We start from the raw sequence: 20,588 nt of genomic DNA, 5'->3' as shown, positions 1-20,588 counted from the left end.
AAACAAAAAACCAATACTAAGCACTACCAGGGAGCACTCCTCCTCCTCCCCACATGAGCAGCATTATCAAATTCTGGGGTCTGATATTTTATCCCAGTGCAAAGTCTAGGCACTGGGAAACTGAGTGGAGAGAGAGGGGAGAAATTTGAAATCACTAGAGCAGAGGCTTTAGCCAGGGAGTGCGCAGCTCGTGTGTGTGTGTGTGTGTGTGTGTGTGTGTGTGTGTGTGTGTGTGTGTGTGTGTGTGCATCATGCTTGATAGATAGTGTAATGCTTTATTTATTTACTTATGTATTTTGTTTTTTTTGAGATAGGCTCTCTCTATGTAGCTCTGGCTGACCTAGGATTTACTATGTAGATCAGACTGACTTTGAACTGCTTCTGTGTCCCGAGTGCTGGGACAAGAGATGTAGTCCAGCACGCTGTAGCCTGACACTGTTTTTAAAAGAGACACATGTATTTATAGATAAATCATGAGACTGATAACAGTTTAAAGCTGATGCCTACACTCAGGGAGGAAGAGTGGAAAGAAGCATGAGTTGCCTTTTGGGGGTGGGAGTTGCAGACAAGGTCTGGTGGTGTAGAATGGACTGGCTCTGAACCAGTGCTGGGGGATTCTAGGAGGGCTCTACCACACACTTGAGTTGTTCCTGGGTATTTTAGGGAGTTTGTGTGTTTTGTGCTATCCTGTATATCATATTCAATTTAGTGAAAGGTTATTGAGGTAGCTCATAGAGGAAACTGAAGGCCAAATCTAGAATCAGATAAGATTTATGACTTAGCACTATGCCAAGAAAATGTAAGTCATGTTATTAAGGCCTTGGTATGAACAAACCAAGAGGAGGTGAGAGTTATGAGCAACTGAGAATAAACACGAAGTAGATCTGTACTAACAAAGGTCTTAGGTAGTCAGTCTTGGGTGCTCTTGGAGTCATGGCTGTTGTGAATAAGGCCCCATCTCCTAGAGTCCTTTACACTGTTTCAGCCTGATCTGCCTGAGTGGGTTTGTTAGGAGAAGCTAGGTGTAGATTCAACATGATCCAGATCAAACGTGATCAGGGAGGCCGGGAACAGATACATAGAGGCTCATTGTTTTGTTTTTGAGATTCAAGGTCTGATTATTTGTTTGTCACTATGTATGAGTGTTCTATCTGCATGTAAACCTGTACGCCAGAGGAGTGCATCAGATCCCATTACAGATGGTTGTGAGCCACCATGTGGTTGCTGGGGATTGAACTCAGGACCTCTGGAAGAGCAGCCAGTGCTCTCCATCTCTCCAGCCCTGTTTGTTACCTTCTCCCCTCCTTCATCTCCCTCCAAGTTTGTTTATTTGCTTTTAATGTCAAGACTTTGGGATGAAAAGATTTGGGGACGTGTGGCATGGGGACAAAAAGCATTGATGACAAGGTTTCGAGCCAAGGGCAATTCTGAGGACTGTATGATTTACCCCATGTTTCATGTTGAACAGATGAACAGAAAGAATCCAACATAAGGAATTCAGGAAGGAATAAAAATTTACTTTTTTTTCCTGTTGAGAAATGAGTGAAAACAAATTCAATCCATTTATTAATTTAGGCAGTGGTTCTCAACCTGTGGGTCATGACCTTACGATTCGTAACAGTAGAAAATTTACAGTTATGAAGTAGCAACAAAAAATAATTTTATGGCTGGCTCCATGATGTGAGAAACTGTATTAAAAGGTCACAGCATTTCAATCCACTGAGGGTTCCTGCCGTCGTTTCCGTTCCATCAGTAATGATAAGGACCTACAAATAAGGTTAGGGACTTTAGACACACAGTTTTCCTTAAGGGACCCTATTTAAATTCCATTGTCTTATTTTCGTTCCTTTTGGCTTTAAATTACAATCTCAAATCATCTCCTCTGCACATCTAACCCCAGAGGGCCTCAATTTAATACAACATTGTTGTGTGTGTGGTTGTGGCACTACAAAGACGATTAAGCTGTCTTCCCAACCCAGACAACATTTGGCCAGACAAACATGCTGGGAGGTTTATGAGAAGTAGGAGTACTGGGGACACTAAGGAAAAGGGACCTCATCCCATGAGCTGCCTTATAAACTCCGGGGCAGGGGCTGGGGTGCCATGCCATCCTTTTTAGGCTTAATGCTGAGATGGCACTCCCAAGTGGCTGACAGGAAAGCAGCCTCATAAAAGGGTCTGCTTCATTGGGGTGATGAACCAGTTAGTGCTTAGAGATCCGTGGAGGATGAAAGGCGCAGGTGAAGATGCCCTCAGATATTTTTAATCTTTTATCAATATGAGCCTGATGTCAGGTGACGATGGTGCATGCCTTTAGTCCCAGCACTCAGGAGGCAGAGGCAGGTGAATCTGTTAGGAAGCCAGCCTGGTCTTTAGCAAATTCTAGGACAGCCAGAGTTACACAGAGAAATCCTTTCTTGAAAAACAAAACAACACAAGACAAAATATGATCCTGAGTGGTGTTGGTGATGATGATCATTTGGTTTGTAGCCCAGGATAGCTTTGGGTTCCCAATCTTCCTGTCTAGCTTCCTGAGTGCTGGGACTACATGCCTAATTCACAGGAGCTATTTTTGAACAAAGCATTATTTCCTATGTATACTATAATTAAATGGTGCTCAGATTTTTCTTTTTCTGAACTGATAGAATATCTACTTCTTTTTTTTTTTTTTTTTTTTTTTTTTTTTGGTCTGTTTTCTTTGATGATTTGCTGTTTAACTGTGTCATAAAAAATTTTGAGTGCACCTCCTGTCGGCTCCGTGTAGATTATGAACAGGGAGTCTCTGACTTGAGTTTGTTTCCTTTGGTTTTTTTGAATAGGGAGCAGCTATGGCATTAATTCTATTACTCTGTGGAAGAGAAAAGAGATAATAACTCACTAGAATCTACACCAAACATCATAGGCTCTAAAACTTCAAATTTATAGGCTGTTTGGTGGGGAAAGGGAAGTTCACTGTGGTTCTGATTTTTGTGAGTTAAACAATTGAATTATATTCATCATCATTACCATCACCATTATTCTGTCTGTCTGTCTGTCTATCTATCTATCTATCTATCTATCTATCTATCTATCTATCTATCTATCTATCATCTTTCTAATCATTCAGAGCTCTGGCTACCTCTGTCTCCTGAGAGCTGGGATTAAAGGTGTGCACCATCACCACCCAGCTCTATTATTATTTTTAATTATGTATAAGTATGTGCCTGAGTACAGGTGCCCACAGAGGCTGTGGCCTAGAGTTAGAGTTATAGGTGGTTATAAGCATCCTGCCAGTTAAGTCTCCCTGTGGCATGCCACAGAGGTTCATCACTCCAGCAGCTGTCACGGTCCTGAGCTGCTGAAGGCTGACTCTATGTGGTACCTGTAGAGTAGTCTCACGCAGTCCATGTGCCATCTCTCTTTCTCCATCTTTATATACCACACAGATGGTGAAGGGTGGGGAGCTTTTGAATGAAGGTGAAGAGGATTCCCCATGTATTCTGTGCTGTGGATTTCTTAGCGCAAAATCTATGTTCTTTATTTTTTTTTAAAGATTTATTTATTATTATACATAAGTTCACTGTAGCTGTCTTTAGATGTGCCAGAAGAGGGTGTCAGATCTCATTACAGGTGGTTGTGAGTCACCATGCGGTTGCTAGGATTTGAACTCAGGACCTTTGGAAGAGCAGTCAGTGCTCTTACCCGCTGAGCCATCTCACTAACCCCTATGTTCTTTATTTTGATTCAGAGTTTTACATTGTTGTTAGTCTGGCCTCAATCACAATAATTCTCCTGCCTTGCTTTCCCAAGTCCTGGTATCATCATCATCAGTATTGTTAGTGTGGACATGTTCATGAATAACGTGAGGACCAGAGGTCAAAGCTAATTAGTCTTTCTCAATCTTTCTCCGTCTTTTTTGTTTGAGACAAGGTCTCACTATATAGCTCCAGCTAATCTAGAACTCACTATGTAGGCTAGCATTGAACCCAAAGAGCCTGCTTTGCTTCCTAAACGTTGATCTTAAAGGTGTATACCAGTATGCCTAGCTTCTTAAATGAGTGGTTACAGATAGAGGACAAGCCTTCATGTTTGTACACAAATTCTTTACTGACTAAAACGTCTCCCCAGTCCTAGAATGCCTTCAGATGCACAAAATGGGTAGGACTGCTAAAGAAACTATCTCAAAATACAGTTAACAATCCTGGTGACCTAGTTCAAGCCTGCTCAGGCAAGTTCCAGGCCAGTCTGGGATACAGAGCAAAAGGCCCGGTCTTCAGAAAGGAAAACCAAACCCATACAGTTAGTCAGGGAAGTGTTGACATATGATGTAATATGTGCTTTTCAGTATGGTTGTGAGGGGTTGGGGATGAATCTCAGTAGATGGCACTTTCGTATGCGTAAGGCCCTGGGTCAGTTCCCAGCACTGCATGAGTGAGCGTGATAGTGGTGCACACCTGTAAGCCCAGTGCTCAAAGGTAAAGGCAGGTGTCTCAGAGCTCCAGGTCATTCTAGGCTGGTCTGCATGAGACCAAGTGTGTTTGTGTGTGGGCATATATGTATGCATGTATATGTATATGTGTATATGAGTTTTGGCACTAAGTATAGATGACATTTAATGATCTATTGCACCTTTTGTGGCATGAAAATACATGATTTTCATGGATTTGAGAATTACAGGTACTATGGCTTATTACCCACATTCATGATTAAATATTGTGTTGAATTTTATAGTCAGGAGGTTGGGAAAAAATGAGAGTCTTTCTTCTTTCTCCAGTCCCAAGTTCCCTAAATGCTCCAATGAACCTCTTGGCTCTGGTGCTCTCAGTACAGACCTCTGGCTAAGGCTTTGTTTGTGCTCCGGAGCTTAAGTTGAGGAAAGGAGGCTTGGATGCTGAACTTAGTCATCAGATTAATGTATCTTATGTGTCTGTTGTAGTGCTTTATAAAACACCAGTCACCTAACAGTTCTGGGTCCAAGTGTCTCAGCAGGGCATACCTTGGGGGTATTTTACCTTTTTTGTGGGCTAAACTTCCTCATTTCATGTTGGTGTGCAATTAAATTAAAATTCATATTTTAAGTATTTTCTAAGCTTCTGTGTTGCTATTGGTGTATGTTGCTTTTGTATGTTTTGTTTCTTAAAATGTTTTAATTCTTCTGCAGGATTCGGAAACTTCAGATACGAAATATCCCACCCCACTTACAATGGGAGGTAAGAGCTTCTATGTTAAGATCTCGGCTTCCTGTTTTGTTTTTCTAAAGATTTTTCTCCTTCCTTCAGCCCTCAGGTATACTGGAACCTAATTCTTCTCTCTAATGGCTGTGGCATGGGCTTTTCTTTGTAGGATTAAATCCCTTAAAAACCTGTTCTTTGAAATCTTTTTAAATGCCCAACAGTTGATAGTAACTGTTAGCTTTCTGACTCAGCCCCACGCAGCAGCATCTTGCTAATATGAGTTGCCCATTAGAATTAAATATGGCATTCCTTGGCAGAAATGTTAAAAGACAAATACCTGCTTCTTAACACTTTATTTTAAAATGTGATTCTGCTTTTTTTGCTTAGATGATGGCCCTTCAGTGATTGTGTATCAACAAAGCTGTGTAGCACAATTCACTAGCCTGTGTCAGCAGTTTCCACAGCATCATGACAGTGTCATGGTGAGAACGTGAGAATCTGAAGAGGTCACAGTAAATGATTGTTAACTCTTCCAGACCATGAACTCTGAAAATTAAAAAAATCTCACTATTGTGCTTACTGTGTGTGTCTGTATCCTTACTCAAGGAGGTCAGAGGTCCACTTTCAGGAGTTGGTTCTTTCCTCCCACTCAGGGATTGAACTCAGGTCCTCAGGCTTGACTGCAGTAACATCCTTACCACTTGAGCCATCTTGCTGGCTCCCCTGAAAGGTTTTAAAACTTGCCTTGAAGCCTTGCAAGGAAACTGCTCAGTGTTTGTATCATAAGAACATAAACATTAAGAGTGACTTCTTTTGTGGTTTCAGATTGGGTTTCCAAATTAATTTGCTCTGTCATTAAACCGGACCCCATATTAAAGTGCAAAGCATGATTTCAAGATTTCCTTGGCAGTGAGCTGAGGGAAGTTGTGAATTTTGATTCCCCAAGGTTCCTGCTTGGAGTCAGATCACTTGTCCATAGATTATCTCACCCAGTGCTGTATCCTTTCACAACTGCTGCATTTTGATCTTGGAAAGGATGGTTAGTTCCTTAGTGTGTTCTGAATGTTTTTGTTTATATATAAAATCACACATTGTAGGTTGAGTGGTAATGTCAGAGATTAAATTATATGCATTTCCCTGTTTTAGAATAATATTTGTTTAGGAAATTCATTACCTTGAGGGGTGGGCCTCAAATGTATTATGAGAGCATCAAGATCATAAATTTGTACCCCAGTTTTAAGATGGGCCATATTAAATATGGTTTAATCAAATACTCTGCTCAGGAATCACATCTAGTGTGATGTGGCTGTTGGTGAGATAGTCAGTTACAGCAACCAAAGACAGGCAATGAGCGGTTAATGTTGTGTGGTATCTGCTGGAGCTAGTGACTGTATGACTTGTCATGACATTTTTCTTTTTTAGATATTCCCCTTGTAATGAGTAAAATCTAATTAATAAAACAAACCTTTACTTGCCCAATTTTTTTTCATAATTTATTTTCTCTTCTCTTCCTCCTTCCACCCCTCCCTTTCCTTTCCCTTCTTTGACAAGATCTTGCTGTGTAGTTTAGGCTGGCTTTATAATTAGGACCCTCAGCCTTAGCCTTCTGAGTGCTGGCATTACAGGATGTCCAGTGGTCTGTAAAGGGCAGGAGAGATTAATTACATGAGAATGTGGGAGAAGATTGGAACTTGAATTTTGAGTTTTTCCAGTTGTGATTCCCTCTTGAGCTTTTGATTTTTTTTTTTTTTGACATTAACAAAAATATTTTTTTTTCTTACTTTGGCAGGGGTGGATGGGATCTTGCTGTGTAACTTCAAACTTAACAACAATCCTCCTGGTTCAAACTCTTGAGTCCTGGAATTACAGGCATGTGTGAACATGTATGACTGAAGCCAGATTGAGCCAGGGCGTGTTAGGAGTATTTGGGTGGATGGTTCCTTCCCTGAAGACTTGCACAGCGCTGTTCCCTCCATCCCTTACCTGAAGAAGGGTCACTTTGTATCTTTATCTGTGCATGCTCAATGTTCTGGCTGCCTTGTGCCAACCCTTGTTGTAGACAGTGATAACTGTGTTCGCTTTTACAGTCCAGATTCCATTCTAATGGAAGGGTTAGAGTTTGATTCCACCAATTAATGTTAGGATTACAGAGAGTGACCTAGCCAGACATGTGACCCATGATCAGATGAAGAAAATGCATCGCAGAGACAACATGTGCCTGCCTTAAAAAGAGGTTTGACTATGATCTGTTTTAAGTAGATTTTGTAACTGTCAAAAATACAAAACAAAACAAAAAAACAAAACAAAAAAAAAAAAAGAAAGAAATATGGATGATGGGATACAAGTTAAATACTAGCCAAGCCTGTGGTATGAGGCATCTCATGGCATTGGCAAGACTGTTTTTGAGACAGTCAGTGGCCCGGCAAGAGGTAGACAGCGTCTAGGGCATGACTTGTGCATGTGCCTGTAGTGAGCTGTGAGCGCTGTGCAAGCTTCGTAGAACAGTGTGCCTCAAGCATGACAGCCTGGAGGAGACTTAAATTTTAGCCTAGCATCATGACTTTGTCTCTGAGCAGAGTTTTTACATTATATGCACATACATACATACATACATAAATACATACATACATACGTGTGTACACACACACCGTAACATTCACATGATGGTTGGAACCAGTTATCTCCTTCTACCATTTAGTCCCAGGGACTTGATTGAGGACGTCAGCTCGGCAGCAAGAGCCTTTACTCATTGAGCCATCTCACAAGCCCTGAACACACTTTAAAGTGATGCATTTTCCTCATTTCTGGCCCAGAGATGATGATAGCAGCCCTCCGCTTACTTATATGCCTTTAATCTCAGCACTTGGGCAGAGGCAGGTGTGTCTCTGTGAGTTTTAGGTTAGCTACCAAGAGAAATCTTGTTTCAAAAAAACAAGACAAAAACAAAACAAAAAAACCAAAATCAAATTAAAAAAGAATCACACTAACTGTGGCCATAAAACAGTGCTTGGTCTATATGAACATTCAGTGCATTATGTGTGTGATAGAACAAACTCATCACCTCCCAACCTTGATTAAACTCTTCATGTGCCTGTCAGGTCCAGCTGATCTCACTGCACACACAGTAGGTCTTCACCAAGGGATCTGAACGTGGAGAATCACGAGCTCTCAAGAGGTTAAAGAGCAAAAGGGATAGAAGTAGTTATGACTGAAGGGAACAGCCATTCAGAACCTAGGGAACTGGAATAAGAGCCAGAGTCGCTGAGACTCAGTTCTCTGAGCTGTGTCAGCGCATGGCTGGCTGGAGCTTATGAGTCTTGTTCCTGGAGCCTACCGCCATACAAGATTGGAACCAACTGCTGGAATGGGGATGAGCACAGGATCAGAAAGAGCTCCTCCTACAGTCTATCTGCTCCGCCCCCAGCTTCTTACTGCCCCGCCCACAGCCTCCCTCTGTCCCACCCCCACCCCCACCCTCCCACTGCCCCTGTTTCTGCTGTGGCAGAAGCATGCAGGGAACAGATCAGAAGAGGGATGATTTGAGTTCCCATAGGCTCAAAGAAAAAGTCTATTAGGGATTGAGAGCGTCTTCTGATGATGATCTAACCTGGAAACGGAAAGTAATAGCCCCCATTCTACTACTTTCGTTGTGAGCTGTTTTCTGGGAGGTCTGACTTCTCCACAGAGTCGGAGCATGACAGAAACACCTCAGCCGCAGCGCGGTGTGCTGGTTTGTAGGTGGTCTACTGCATTGTTAGATTTACTTGCCATCCTGCTTAACTCTAGGCATCTTTATTTCCTCTATACTTCGAAGAGATAAGAAGACCGCTCCTCCAGATCCTCTGGGTACATCCTTTCTTGCTGTGTGCCTTCTAGTGATTTAGCTTTTGACAATGATAAAGCATTATGAACACCAGGGGAAGGAGAATGGTCCACAGCATTTGTGTCTGTGGCAGACAGAGTTAAGAGGAAACTTACTTTCTGGAGGGGCTGGTGCTGGAGAGCTAGGAAAGCTTATTCTCCCGCCCCACCCCTCATATGTAGGATGCGCACAGGAAATAGAATCCTCTTGTCCTTCCTTTACTTCCTAAGCATCTTGAGGACTGGGCACTCCCCTCTTAGGAGACCGGGCAAGCACTGAAGCATCTTACTTCTATCCTTTTCCTTCACTGTGTGCTTTCTCAAGGTGACTCCACTGTTAGATTTAAGGAAGGCACATGCGAGATTAATGCCAATGTCTTAGGAAAGAACTTCTTTTTTTTTTTTTTGGTTTTTCGAGACAGGGTTTCTCTTTGTAGTCCTGGCTGTCCTGGACTCACTCTGTAGACCAGACTGGCCTTGAACTCAGAAATCCACCTGCCTCTGCCTCCCAAGCGCTGGGATTAAAGGCGTGCGCCACCACCGCCCAGCAGGAAAGAACTTCTATGACAGAACTTCCTAATTGTCTGACTGTTGCTCTCTGATGAGAAACATCAGAGTCCCTAGAGCATTCGTGGAGTGCAGAAGGAAAACCCTAAGGAAGACCCACCTGTACATAAGCCATATGGAAATGGTGGTCCTAGAATAACGAGTAAGTTTAGGTCCTCAGTGGGGAAACAGAGGGTAGTGTTTCCAGACTGAGCCATGGTTGCTCATCGCTATCATAAGGCTTCCCTGCTGACCGGCCCATGACTGAGGTGACAAAGGACAGATACATGGCTTGACTAGTACTTAAGAGAATGTGTACTTTATTTATTACATTTCTCTACTTAAATGATGTACTTTTTATTCATGTGTACGTGGAGTGTGTGCACATATGATGGTTGAATGTTGAAGGCAACTTGAAGGGAATCTGTTTTCTCACCGTGCCAGGCTTGGTAGCAAATGCCTTTATCTGCTGAATTGTTTTGCTGACCTGGAATGCATACTTTAAAATCATAATCTCACTTATAAAACAAAACAAATACAACCCACTGTGTCTTTTTAGCTTTACCTCAACCTGGATGTCTGATCCTGGGACTTAGCTGATCTTAGGAAGAAGTTCTGAAGAAGCCATCTTTTCCTGTTTGTTGTCTGGTGTGGCTTAAGACGTGGCGACTTCTGGCCTGAGCAGTGGGGGAAAGTGGAGGCTCCTCATAAATCGAGAATCCTCAGGTTATCCAGCATTCCAACATGCCAGTCAGCCAGCCAGCTGTTTGGTGTAGAGATCAAGCAACCAGTGCTGTTACTGGGAAATCCTTAGTTAGAGAACTGTACAAGTTGTGTTGTCTCTGAGTGGCTGCTCTGGGATGGCTAGTCTCTTAACATCATAGAACTGATTTGGCCTTTGGTGTGTCTGTGTAGGGGTGGATTCCAATCCCTATGGCTGGTACGTTATCTGCAGGAATTTACAATGCCATTTTTCCATTGCCCTTTCATGCCTGACTGCTTGTTCTGTGGTGGTGGCTGCTGCGACTTTGAGATGTCACTTTACAATTTTATAACTTATCTATTATGAAAAATATCAAATGTAAAAGTAGAGTGATACAGTGAAACTTGCCGTTACCAACATGTGGTTGGCTGGTTTTGTTCTGTGTACACATGTGGTTGGCTGGTTTTGTTATGTGTACATACAAGCACTCTTTCCCCTTTCTAGGTTATTTTGAAACAAAATTTTTATATTACAACATTGTTAGGTATTTCAGTTTGTGTCTCCAAAAGAGAAGGTTTCTGTCTTGGCTCACCAGGGCTTCCATAGTATAACCCTAAACAGGAACTCCCTGCTCCATCCTCATCCTTCTGGAATCTGGAAGCCCTGGGGCCAAGGTGCCTGAAGGTCATTTCCTGGGGTTGTGAGAAGGAGCAATCTGTGCTAGTTTTTAGCTTGTGGCAACAAAACTCCTTGTGACTGTCGTAGGACTTGGATTACATACAGGCTTGCTTTTTGTTAGTTTAGACAAGGCATGGTATGCTTCTTTCATTAAGAGGTGTGTGTGTGGTGTCTATTCTTGCATTGGTCTTTGCTAACACTCATTAGTTGTGGTTATGAGGTGGTAGCCTTTGTATTCTTCCACGTCTTCATTCCCTGACTGCATTGGATAAAGATGAGCTTGTCTTCTCGGTTATTTGATTACTCAGACCTTTGAGATAGTTTGTATAGAAAATACAAGACTAACACTTATGCCTCCCCATTTGTTGAGTGCCTTTTATCAGAGCCAGCATATGTCTGCATCCATAACTATAAGCTCATGGGTTTCAGACTGGAGTCACTTTTTTCAGTGCTTATATCCTGAGGTGAATGTGGCGGCTTCTTGAAACCAGTGTTTTTATGCCACCTCAGCACTTACTAACTTACTTGGTTTTGTAGCACAAAGCCCCAGGTTTATTTGCGTGTTTCCTGGTCTTAAGGGGTCTTGATTGCTTGAGAGATAATATATAGTGTTCACAGTGGAGCTGTTCCCCTCTTGGGACCAAGTCACCAACCTTTCTAGGGTTATGTGACATTTATGTTCTTATTCCTATAGGCTGACTCATGCTTTTTACTTTCCCTGTTCTGTATCATATCATGCTTTATCTTGTCTGGGAGTTAATATTGACAGCCTATCTCACTGTCCTCCCTCAGTTCAACTCAGGCCCTACTGCTTGCTAGGCAAGTACTCTAACACTGTGAGCTCTACCTGAATTTTTATTTTACTTACTTATTCATTTATTCACTGATTTATTATATCACTTCTTGGCCTTTTGGCTAAGATCAAGTGTGTTTGTTTGTTTGTTTGTTTGTTTGAAACAGGATTTCTCTATATAGCTCTGGCTGTCCTGGAATTCACTCTGTAGACCAAGCTGGCCTCCAACTCATAGCAATCCACCTGCCTCTGTCTCCATAGTGCTTCGATCACAGTGTGTGCCACCACTACCCATCGCACTCTTGATTTTCTTTTTAAATTGGATTTCTATGTGAGTGTGGGTAGGGCCTGTGTACCTGTAGAAGCTGGAGAACACCTTGTAGCATTTTTTCTTCTTCCATGTGGGTGCCATGACTCTGCTTCACCTTCAACCTAAAGTGTTGTCAAGAACTCTCAGTCTTCTTCTTTCCTTACCTGCCATGGTTATTGGGCATTACACTTGGATTGGCCTTTAACATTCCGTGGAATCTGTAGTGGTGTTTCTTAATTTTCGCACTGCTTATTCCAGTGTCTTAAATCTGTCTTGCTAGAGGTTTTCTAGATTGTTTTGTTTTATGTATAGGAAAGTTTGCCTATGCATATTTATGTGTACTGTGTGTATTCTTAGTGCCTAACAGAGATCAGAAGAATGTGTTGGATCCTTGGGAGTGATTGTGAGTTGCCATGTGGGTGCTGGGAACTGAACTCCGGTCCTCTTGCAAGAGCAGCAAATGCTCTGTTCCTGTTTGATTCTCCTCCCTGCTTGCTCACTTAAAGAAGTACTTGGTTTCATTGATTTTACTGCTGTGAAAACAATTTATTACATTTTTATTTATTTTGCGTATGTTGGGTGTATTGGCATGGTCATGCTAGGGTAACCCTGCAGAGGTCAGAGGACATGTTTCAGATGTTAGTTCTTTTCTACTAACTTGGTCCCAGGGATTGAATACAGGATGTCAGATTTAGGGGCAGGTGCCTTTACCTGGTGAGGCGTGATGCCTTTACCATCTTACCTGGGTTCTCTGTAAGAACATTAAGTGCTCTTAACCACTGAGATGTTTTCTTTTGCTCCTGGTTTTACTCTTTTAAGAATATATATTTTTTACTTTTATTTATTTATTTTTTATTTTGGTTTTTCGAGACAGGGTTTCTCTGTATAGCCTTGGCTGTCCTGGAACTCACTCTGTAGACCAGGCTGGCCTCGAACTCAGAAATCCGCCTGCCTCTGCCTCCCAAGTGCTGGGATTAAAGGTGTGTGCCACCACTTCCGGCTTACTTTTTACTTTTAAATGATTGGAAATATTCTTGTTATCTCTTATTGATGACTTATTTACAGTTTGATTCTTAGGCTGTTTTTGAGATTTTTTTCCCCCTTTGGCTCTCATTAATTAGTTATGATATATTCAGAGATAGATTTGGGGAAATTGCCTTGTTCAGAGTTCACTGTATGCTTCTTGTCTTCTGCTAAATTCTTACTCATCACTGTGCATTCTTTTTCTGCAAACACTTCCGTTTTCTTTCTTCAACACTGATGGTGTGACTATACCCTTCTGATTTTTTTCCCCATAGGGCTTTGAGCCTTTCTTTATTTTGTTCAGTGTCTTCTCTGTGAGTTGTTCAGAGTAATTAGATTTGGTCTGTGTGTGTGGCAGTGACAATTTCCTATCACCTACAATCTACTGGGAATTCATCCAATACTTTTATTAAGGTTTCCTATTTCTTACATTCTTTTAAAGAATGCTCACCGGTGGTGGTGGTGCACGCTTTTGATCCCAGCACTTGGGAGGCAGAGACAGGAAGATTTCTGAGTTCGAGGCCAGCCTGGTCTACAGAGTGAGTTCCAGGATAGCCAGGGCTATACAGAGAAACCCTGTCTTGAAAAACAAAAACAAAAACAAAAAAAGAATGCTTACCCTTTGTGGAACTTTTTTTATAGTAAACATCTCTAAAATCTGTCAAGTAACTTTACATCTGTGTCAGTCTTGGTGTTTGTACTGACTTTCTGTGTGAGTTCATTTTCTTCCTGGCTTTCATATGCTAAGTAATTTGGGGTTGTATTTTGGATATCTTAAATATTTTGAGAGTCTGCTTGTGTCTTGTTTAAATCCTGTGGAGAAGGCTGATAATCTTGTGGGGTACCCTCCTCTTAGCTGGGTTCATATTGCAAGTTGGAACTATCTTAGATGGTTTAGAGTTCTAGTTTCTGTTGTTTTCAGAGTGTGGGGGTCTGTCTGATTTGTGCACCACCCACTTGTAGTCAGTCTGAGATCCTGGCAGTGATGTAACCATGACTGAGTGCTCACAATCCAGAGTGCTACTGAGTTCAGATTGAGCAAGGGGCTCTGGCTGGCTCCTGGGGTAACCTCAGGAGTTTCTAGTAACTTTTGAGCTCCCCATCTCCTTCACTGTGTTGGTATTGTGTTGTGCCCTGGGCCTTTCCTAGCTGGAGAAGCTAGAGTCTTGAGTCCCAGTCCTTGGTCACACACTTCCTATGCTGATTGGAGGGTTTAAATGACAGGACAGAGGAAATAGCACGAAGTTCAACCCAACCTTTGGGACTGTAGCACTGCCTTCCTTCCATGGGAGGTTTGTGTAGCATCCTGTTCCAGGCGAGGATGGCAAGGCTTTTTCACTCCTCCCTCAAGTCTGAATTGTGGCAACGTGTCAGAGGACAAAAGGCAAATGACACACCTCAAACCCAGCAGTACTCTCACCTTTGTTATTACTGTTGGGGTTCACATGTAGTATAGGATGGTTCAAATTTTATAGCTGCAATCAGTGAGAGAAACAGTGGAGTAGACCAGTTAGTTCAGGTGTGTCTGGTTGCAGAACCCGGTACAAAAGTTTAGTTTCCTTGACTGTGTATAGTTTTTATTCCTCTAAATTTCAAAGGGGAATAGGATGAGTCCTTTATTTCTCAAGAATACAACACTGTCATCCCTTGGCTCTAAAGTTATCTCTTACAGATGACTTTTGGTTAAATTAAGGCCCAGCCAGTCTTTAGCTGTCTTTTAAGATGTGAGTTAGGTTGTCCACAAGGTTGATTCAGCACGAGAGCCATGTGAATCACATGTGCTGTTTGGATGTGTAAACCCTTTTGCTCGGTTCTCTCATTTTTGTTTCCACTCTGACTTAATGAATAAAATAAAGTTAACACGGGAGGAGGAGAACAGTCCCCAGATGAGGATTTAGAACAGCTTGTCTATTGAAGAGGGCCTGTTTAATTCTGTTTCTAAATTTAGCACCAGCATCCAGAAAGGTAGGTTCTTCAGTATGAGGGGCTATCCTTTTCTTCTCTGCCTTGCTGAAGGGCCTGCTTTATCTTATGCAAAATACACTTGTTATTAGAGTTCTTCCTTGTGGGGCTTTACTTTTCCGTTTTCTTTCCTAGATGTCAGTGTGTGTGTGCTGAGGGCTTCTCAGGCTTCCTTTGTTTATGCTTTCTGTCTGATGGGTGGAGGTACTTAGTGTTGATTGAACTGAGGATGTGTTATATCCTTCTGCCTCCCACCATCAGCTGACATCAAGGTTTCTGTGTTCTTCTGCCTAGTGTTCTTTACATCCACAGTCCCTTCCTAGTCAGTCTTAAGTTTGTAGAATAAAAGCGTTCTGAAGATGGAAGGCAGTGGTTGTGTGCAACGCCACTAACTGCACTGAAGTCTGTTATTAGAAGTGTACCACAGTGTCAAAAAATGCAAAATAAAACAGTGCAAACGAGGTATTTGGATATGACTGGTGCCTAAAGACTCTAATGATGAAACAGTCAAGCAGCAGAACACACATAAAGAAACCTCCAGGGGACCAGGTATTTGTGCTAACAGAAAGATGGCTAGTGACCATTTCAGAGCTTACTTAACTGATACTCTTTGTTTATGTGAGCACCTGTCTCTGTGTGTGTGTGTGATTGTGGACGCCAGAGGATCATGCCTAGTGTCATTATTAAGGAACTGTTCAAAATCTATTTACTTACTTACTTTACTTTTTTAGAGACATGGCCTCTTATGACCCTGAGACTCACCAAGCCTGGCTGGCCAATGAGTTCCAAATATCTCTACCAGTTTCCACCTTTCTAACACTGAGGTTATACACTCCAGTTATCTTATATGGATTTAGGGGGCTTGAACCCCAAGTACCCATATGTAGTGGTTTGAATGAGACGTTCCCTACAGTCTTGGACATTTGAATACTTGAGTTCTGTGGTGATTCTGTTTGGGAGGTATGGCTTAGTTGGAGGAAGCCTGTCATTGGAGCTGGGTTTTAAGAAATTGTTGACTTGGCTGTCTCTGCCTTCTGCTTATATTTTGAGATGTAACTCTCAGCTCTGGTTGTCAAGTCTATGACATGCTGCCATGCTGCCATTTCTATAGTCTGGAAACATAAGTCCAAAAAGACCCTTATCTATGATGCCTTGGTACCAGAGAGTAGATAGTTGCTGTAAAGATCCTATTGTCTCTCCCCGCTTCCCCCGCAACCCCTTTTTTTGGGGGATGTGGAAGATTTCAGAACTTTGGACCAGAGAAGCAATTGAATGCTGGAAACAGAGCTTAATGAGCCAGTGTGGTAGGCCCTGGCAGGCAGCAATGCTGAGAGTAGCACAGACAGTGGAAGCCCAGTTTGATTAAAAAGGGAAGCAAGGACCTTAACAACCATTCATGTGATATTTTGACAAACAATCTGGCTGTTTTCAGCCCATGTCGTGAGGCTAAATTAAAAAATAATAGACTAATTTCTTTGGCAGGAAATTTCAAGACAGCATAAGATTGAGTCTGTGACTTGGTTGTTACTAGTAACGTATACAGATCTACAGTGAAAAGGAGAAAATGAGGCCAAAAGAAAGAAATACAGGCTGTTCAGCTTGGAGAGGAAAAGAGCATTGGCAAACCTGATGCCATAGCCGAGGCTGCTGCTGCTGGAGAGTAGCAGGAGAGCCGGGGTCCTCCCTGGAGCAGTGGTGAGCCTGATGTCACAGCCAAGGCTGTGCTGGGGCAGAGCCTGTCGCTGCTGGAGAGTAGCAGGAGAGCCGGGGTCCTCACTGGAGCTGATGCTAATGTGGTCATAGCAGGCAGGTGTCCATCCCAAACTATTAGCCAGAGTTAGCAGCAGCATTCATGTGGCACTGGATTTAGAGGCATAAAAAGTATAAGAGATTGGGTTGTTGTGCATGAGGAGAGGCAACTTGTGGCAGGGAGTCTCTGTGTGAAGGCCCTGAGAGGGCAGGCAGTGGCTGTCTCTGCTTCCTGCTTGCAGTTCTAGATGTTGGGCCTTTAGTCCTCAGCCATTATGGACTCTAACCCCTTGAAGAACTGTAAATGCAAATAAACCCCATCTTTCTGTGAGTTGTCTTTGTCTTGATGATTTATCACAGCAATAGAAAAGTAGCTAATTCACCATGTAGAAAGCCTACATGGGAAATAAATGAGGAAGTCATGCAACAGCTGCCTCTGGCTTACATGTATGTACATACAAACATGTATACAAAAAGTGGCCTAAGGCCATTTGAAAAATAGTTGGAAATTCTGGCCTAATATCAAGTAAAAATTCACTTAAAGATCTTAGAAAGGAAGGAAGGGAGAAACAAACAAACAAACAAAAAGAAATAAAGAAATTCAAGTTACTGATCTAAATTGCATATTTTGGGAGGTGGGTGGATGTTGATTGATATGCTAAAGTACATTTACTATAGAGCTAAATGCCCAGCCCTCAAATGGTAGTTTTTAAAAATCAAATATTCTAATATAGTAGAATTCAAAGATACCTGAATTTAATACATGCAGAGGAATGACAATCTGAAAAAAATTAAAAAAAATTTTTTTTCCATAATTAAACCATTATGTTTCTGTAAGGACTGAAAACTTTTACATGTCCAGTGTCCAGTAAAAACACTTCAAGTCATAACACAGAATAGTCTCAAATTTGAGCTTGGGTGTTATAGGCAGCATTCATCTGCACTAGGTGGTGTGAAGGCACACAGTGCACACACTGTGTGTTCAGAGCCTGGGGTGGTGTGAAGGCACACACAGTGCACACACTGTGTGTTTAGAGCCTGGGGTGGTGTGAAGGCACACACTGTGTGTTCAGAGCCTGGGGTGGTGTGAAGGCACACACAGTGCACACACTGTGAGAGTCAAGGCTTCAGGGCAGCACCAGAAACAACTCAGATTCATTCCACATTCATGTTTGGATTTTGGTTGTTGTGCCTTTAGAAATCTTTCCTGTTGACATTTTCGTAGCAGCCCCTATGCTCAATTATATGACCCTAGCTGTCTTTGCCCATTGTTTAAGAAGTTTGGCTGTGCAGTGGCTAAGAGCACTCAGGGCTTCTCTGGAATGCCTGAGTTGGTTTCAAGCACATAAACTGGGCAGCAGGGATTCCGATGACCTCTCTGGCTTCCGCAGGCATACACATATATTTATATTCATTCATTCATTTATTCTCTCCTCCTGTCTCTTACACAAGTGATTCATAAAAATCACTAACAGAACTAGTTGAGCTCTAGATCCTTCTTACCCAGCAGCGGTGAAGGACATTTGTGACAGTTGTTTAGATAAGTGATTTCCAAGCAACCACTAGCTTTTAAAATCTACAATGAGACTGAGTTATTAGAAGATGAAAATTAAGTCAGTGAAGAATCCCTGTTTGAGGGACACATACACACACGCATGCACACGTGAGCAAGAGAAGGACTTCAGTTCATGCTCTGTCATTGTTTTGCTCTTTTGAGAGGGCATCTCATAGGACCTTAACCTAAACTGGCAGCCAACAGGATCCTCCTGTCTCAGTCACCCACAGTACTAGGGACCCATGCCCAGTTTTTTCTGTAGGTGTTGGGACTTGAACTTGGGTCCTCACATTTGCGAATGACTGCTTTGCAACACTTGTTCCTCCCGGAAGATTTCTATTCCTGTCTTCTTTGAGTCTTTATGTTTTCTCCCTCAGTTCAGACTGACCCCAGACTCCCAGGCTCAAGTAATTCTGCCTCAAATTTCTGAGTATTTGGGATTACTGGTGTGGGCCACAACACACCTAGCTTCCTTTCTTGATTCCATAAATAACCCAGTCAATTTTGAGAGAAAACATCTGATGATGGCCATGAACTTTAATTTGCCTTCAGGGGTCTGTTAATTCATTATTGGATTTGTAAGATACTTTATATGCACACATTATTGGCTTTTATTTCTTCTTAGATCTGCATATTTAAAGTCCATGTTCCTTCATACCAGGACACAGGGAAGCAAGACTTTTCAGGCCTGGATGTTAGAAGGCTTTTTGCTATGTGTTTTTCATACTGTGAGTCTTGTTTAACATATTCTGGTAGCAAGGTAGGAAGAGTCCTGGGCTATCCATGTTCAGTGCTGATTGTGAGCTACAGCAGGTCATCCACAGCTCTTCTGGGGTAGGTGGAGGTCAGCCCCATAGTAGGGATCAGGTGGACTTGACCTTAAACTAACTGATCTCATTCACTTAACTTTGGTAACTGTATCAGTTGAACAACAATGAACTTTTTGTTGTTCTGTGGTTTTGTGGGGCTGGAGATCAAGCACAGGGCTCTGTGAATGTGAGGCAAGTACTTTACACTAGTAGCAGAAAACTATCCCTTCCTCCTTGTAAGTAAGATAAGGAGTGTCTCACTATGTAGCTTTGGCTGGCCTAAACTGGCTCTGTAGACTAGGCTGGACACAAATTCAAGAAATCTATCTATCTGTTTCCTGAATTCTGGGATCAGAGACCTGTGCTACCTCCTGGTTAAGACTATTTTGTTTTATATGAGTATTTTGCCTATATGTATATATGTGTAGCACATTTATGTCTGGTGCCTGTGGAGGCCAGATGAGGGCATTGGATCCCCTAGAACTGCCATACAGGTGCTGGGAGTTGAACTTGGATCCTCTGAAAGACAGTGCTCTTTAACATCACTCTAGCCTGAGGTGTTTGTTTGTTTGTTGCTGTGTGTGTGTGTGTGTGTGTGTGTGTGTGTGTGTGTGTGTGTGTGTGTATAAAATGTATAATATGTAAAGAGAGAGAGAGAGAGAGTGTGTGTGTGTGAGTGTATATAGGTCCAAGTTGAAGGCTGACATTGGTGTCTTCCTTATATATTGAATTGGGGCCTCTCACTAAACCCAGAGCTCACCATTTCAGTTGGTATAGCTCAGTGGTTCTCAACTTTGACCCTTTAATACAGTTCCTCATATCATGGTGACCCCGACCACAAAATTATTTCATTGCTACTTCATAACTGTGATTTGTTGTAATGTAAATATCTGATATGTAGGATATCTGATATGTGATCCCATGGGGGTCACAACCAACAGGTTGAGAACCGCTGGTCTTACTTGTTCTAGAGATCCTTGCCTTCCTTCTTGTGCCCTGGGATCACAGGTCCTATCCTGTACTTTAAATAAGTTGTAGGGATCAGAATTTCGGTTCTCATACTTGTGAGTTAAGCACTTTGCCTGCAGAGCCATCTCCCTACACCTAAAACCATGGTAATTTTGATAGATTTTTGAAGACCTTTGCTCTCCCAGCTGACTTGGTTCACACTGGGTCATTCCCTGTGGTGTTGGATGGGTGGCTCTAGGTGTTTATGGTTAGACTTAGACCCAGGGCTAGTCTGCTGACTTTTGTGTGGATTGAAGTGCTTGTTGCTCTCTATTATTATAATGGACTAGTGCACATAAACAATACACACACGGTTGCTCAGTCTAGAGACCGGGGAGTCTTACGATGAAGGCACCAGCAGATCAAGTCCAGCCAGGCCTGCTCATGGGTTCCTGGTCCATAACAGTGGTAAAGGAACTCTCTAGGGCCCCTCTTTTT

General features: G+C 42.3%; 1 protein-coding gene and 1 pseudogene across 5 annotated transcripts in view; both read left to right on the top strand.

The window, feature by feature from the left end:
• Igf2bp3 (insulin like growth factor 2 mRNA binding protein 3) overlaps window positions 1–20,588 on the top strand; it is a 135,481-nt gene that overhangs the window by 40,531 nt on the left and 74,362 nt on the right. For all 5 annotated transcript variants that reach the window (XR_004121976.1, XM_031381815.1, XM_031381817.1 and 2 more), the window contains one exon: window positions 5,141–5,189. Coding sequence is in view for 4 of the 5 variants with exons in the window: in XM_031381815.1 (XP_031237675.1) it covers window positions 5,141–5,189 (49 nt within the window). In the remaining variant the exon portion in view is untranslated. The remainder of the gene's footprint in view (window positions 1–5,140; window positions 5,190–20,588) is intronic.
• LOC116100240 lies at window positions 11,837–11,977 on the top strand (annotated as a pseudogene).

This window comes from Mastomys coucha, unplaced genomic scaffold (genome assembly GCF_008632895.1).
Source record: "Mastomys coucha isolate ucsf_1 unplaced genomic scaffold, UCSF_Mcou_1 pScaffold20, whole genome shotgun sequence".
Classification (NCBI taxonomy): Eukaryota; Metazoa; Chordata; class Mammalia; order Rodentia; family Muridae; genus Mastomys; species Mastomys coucha.
This window is presented reverse-complemented; position numbering and strand designations above follow the sequence as displayed.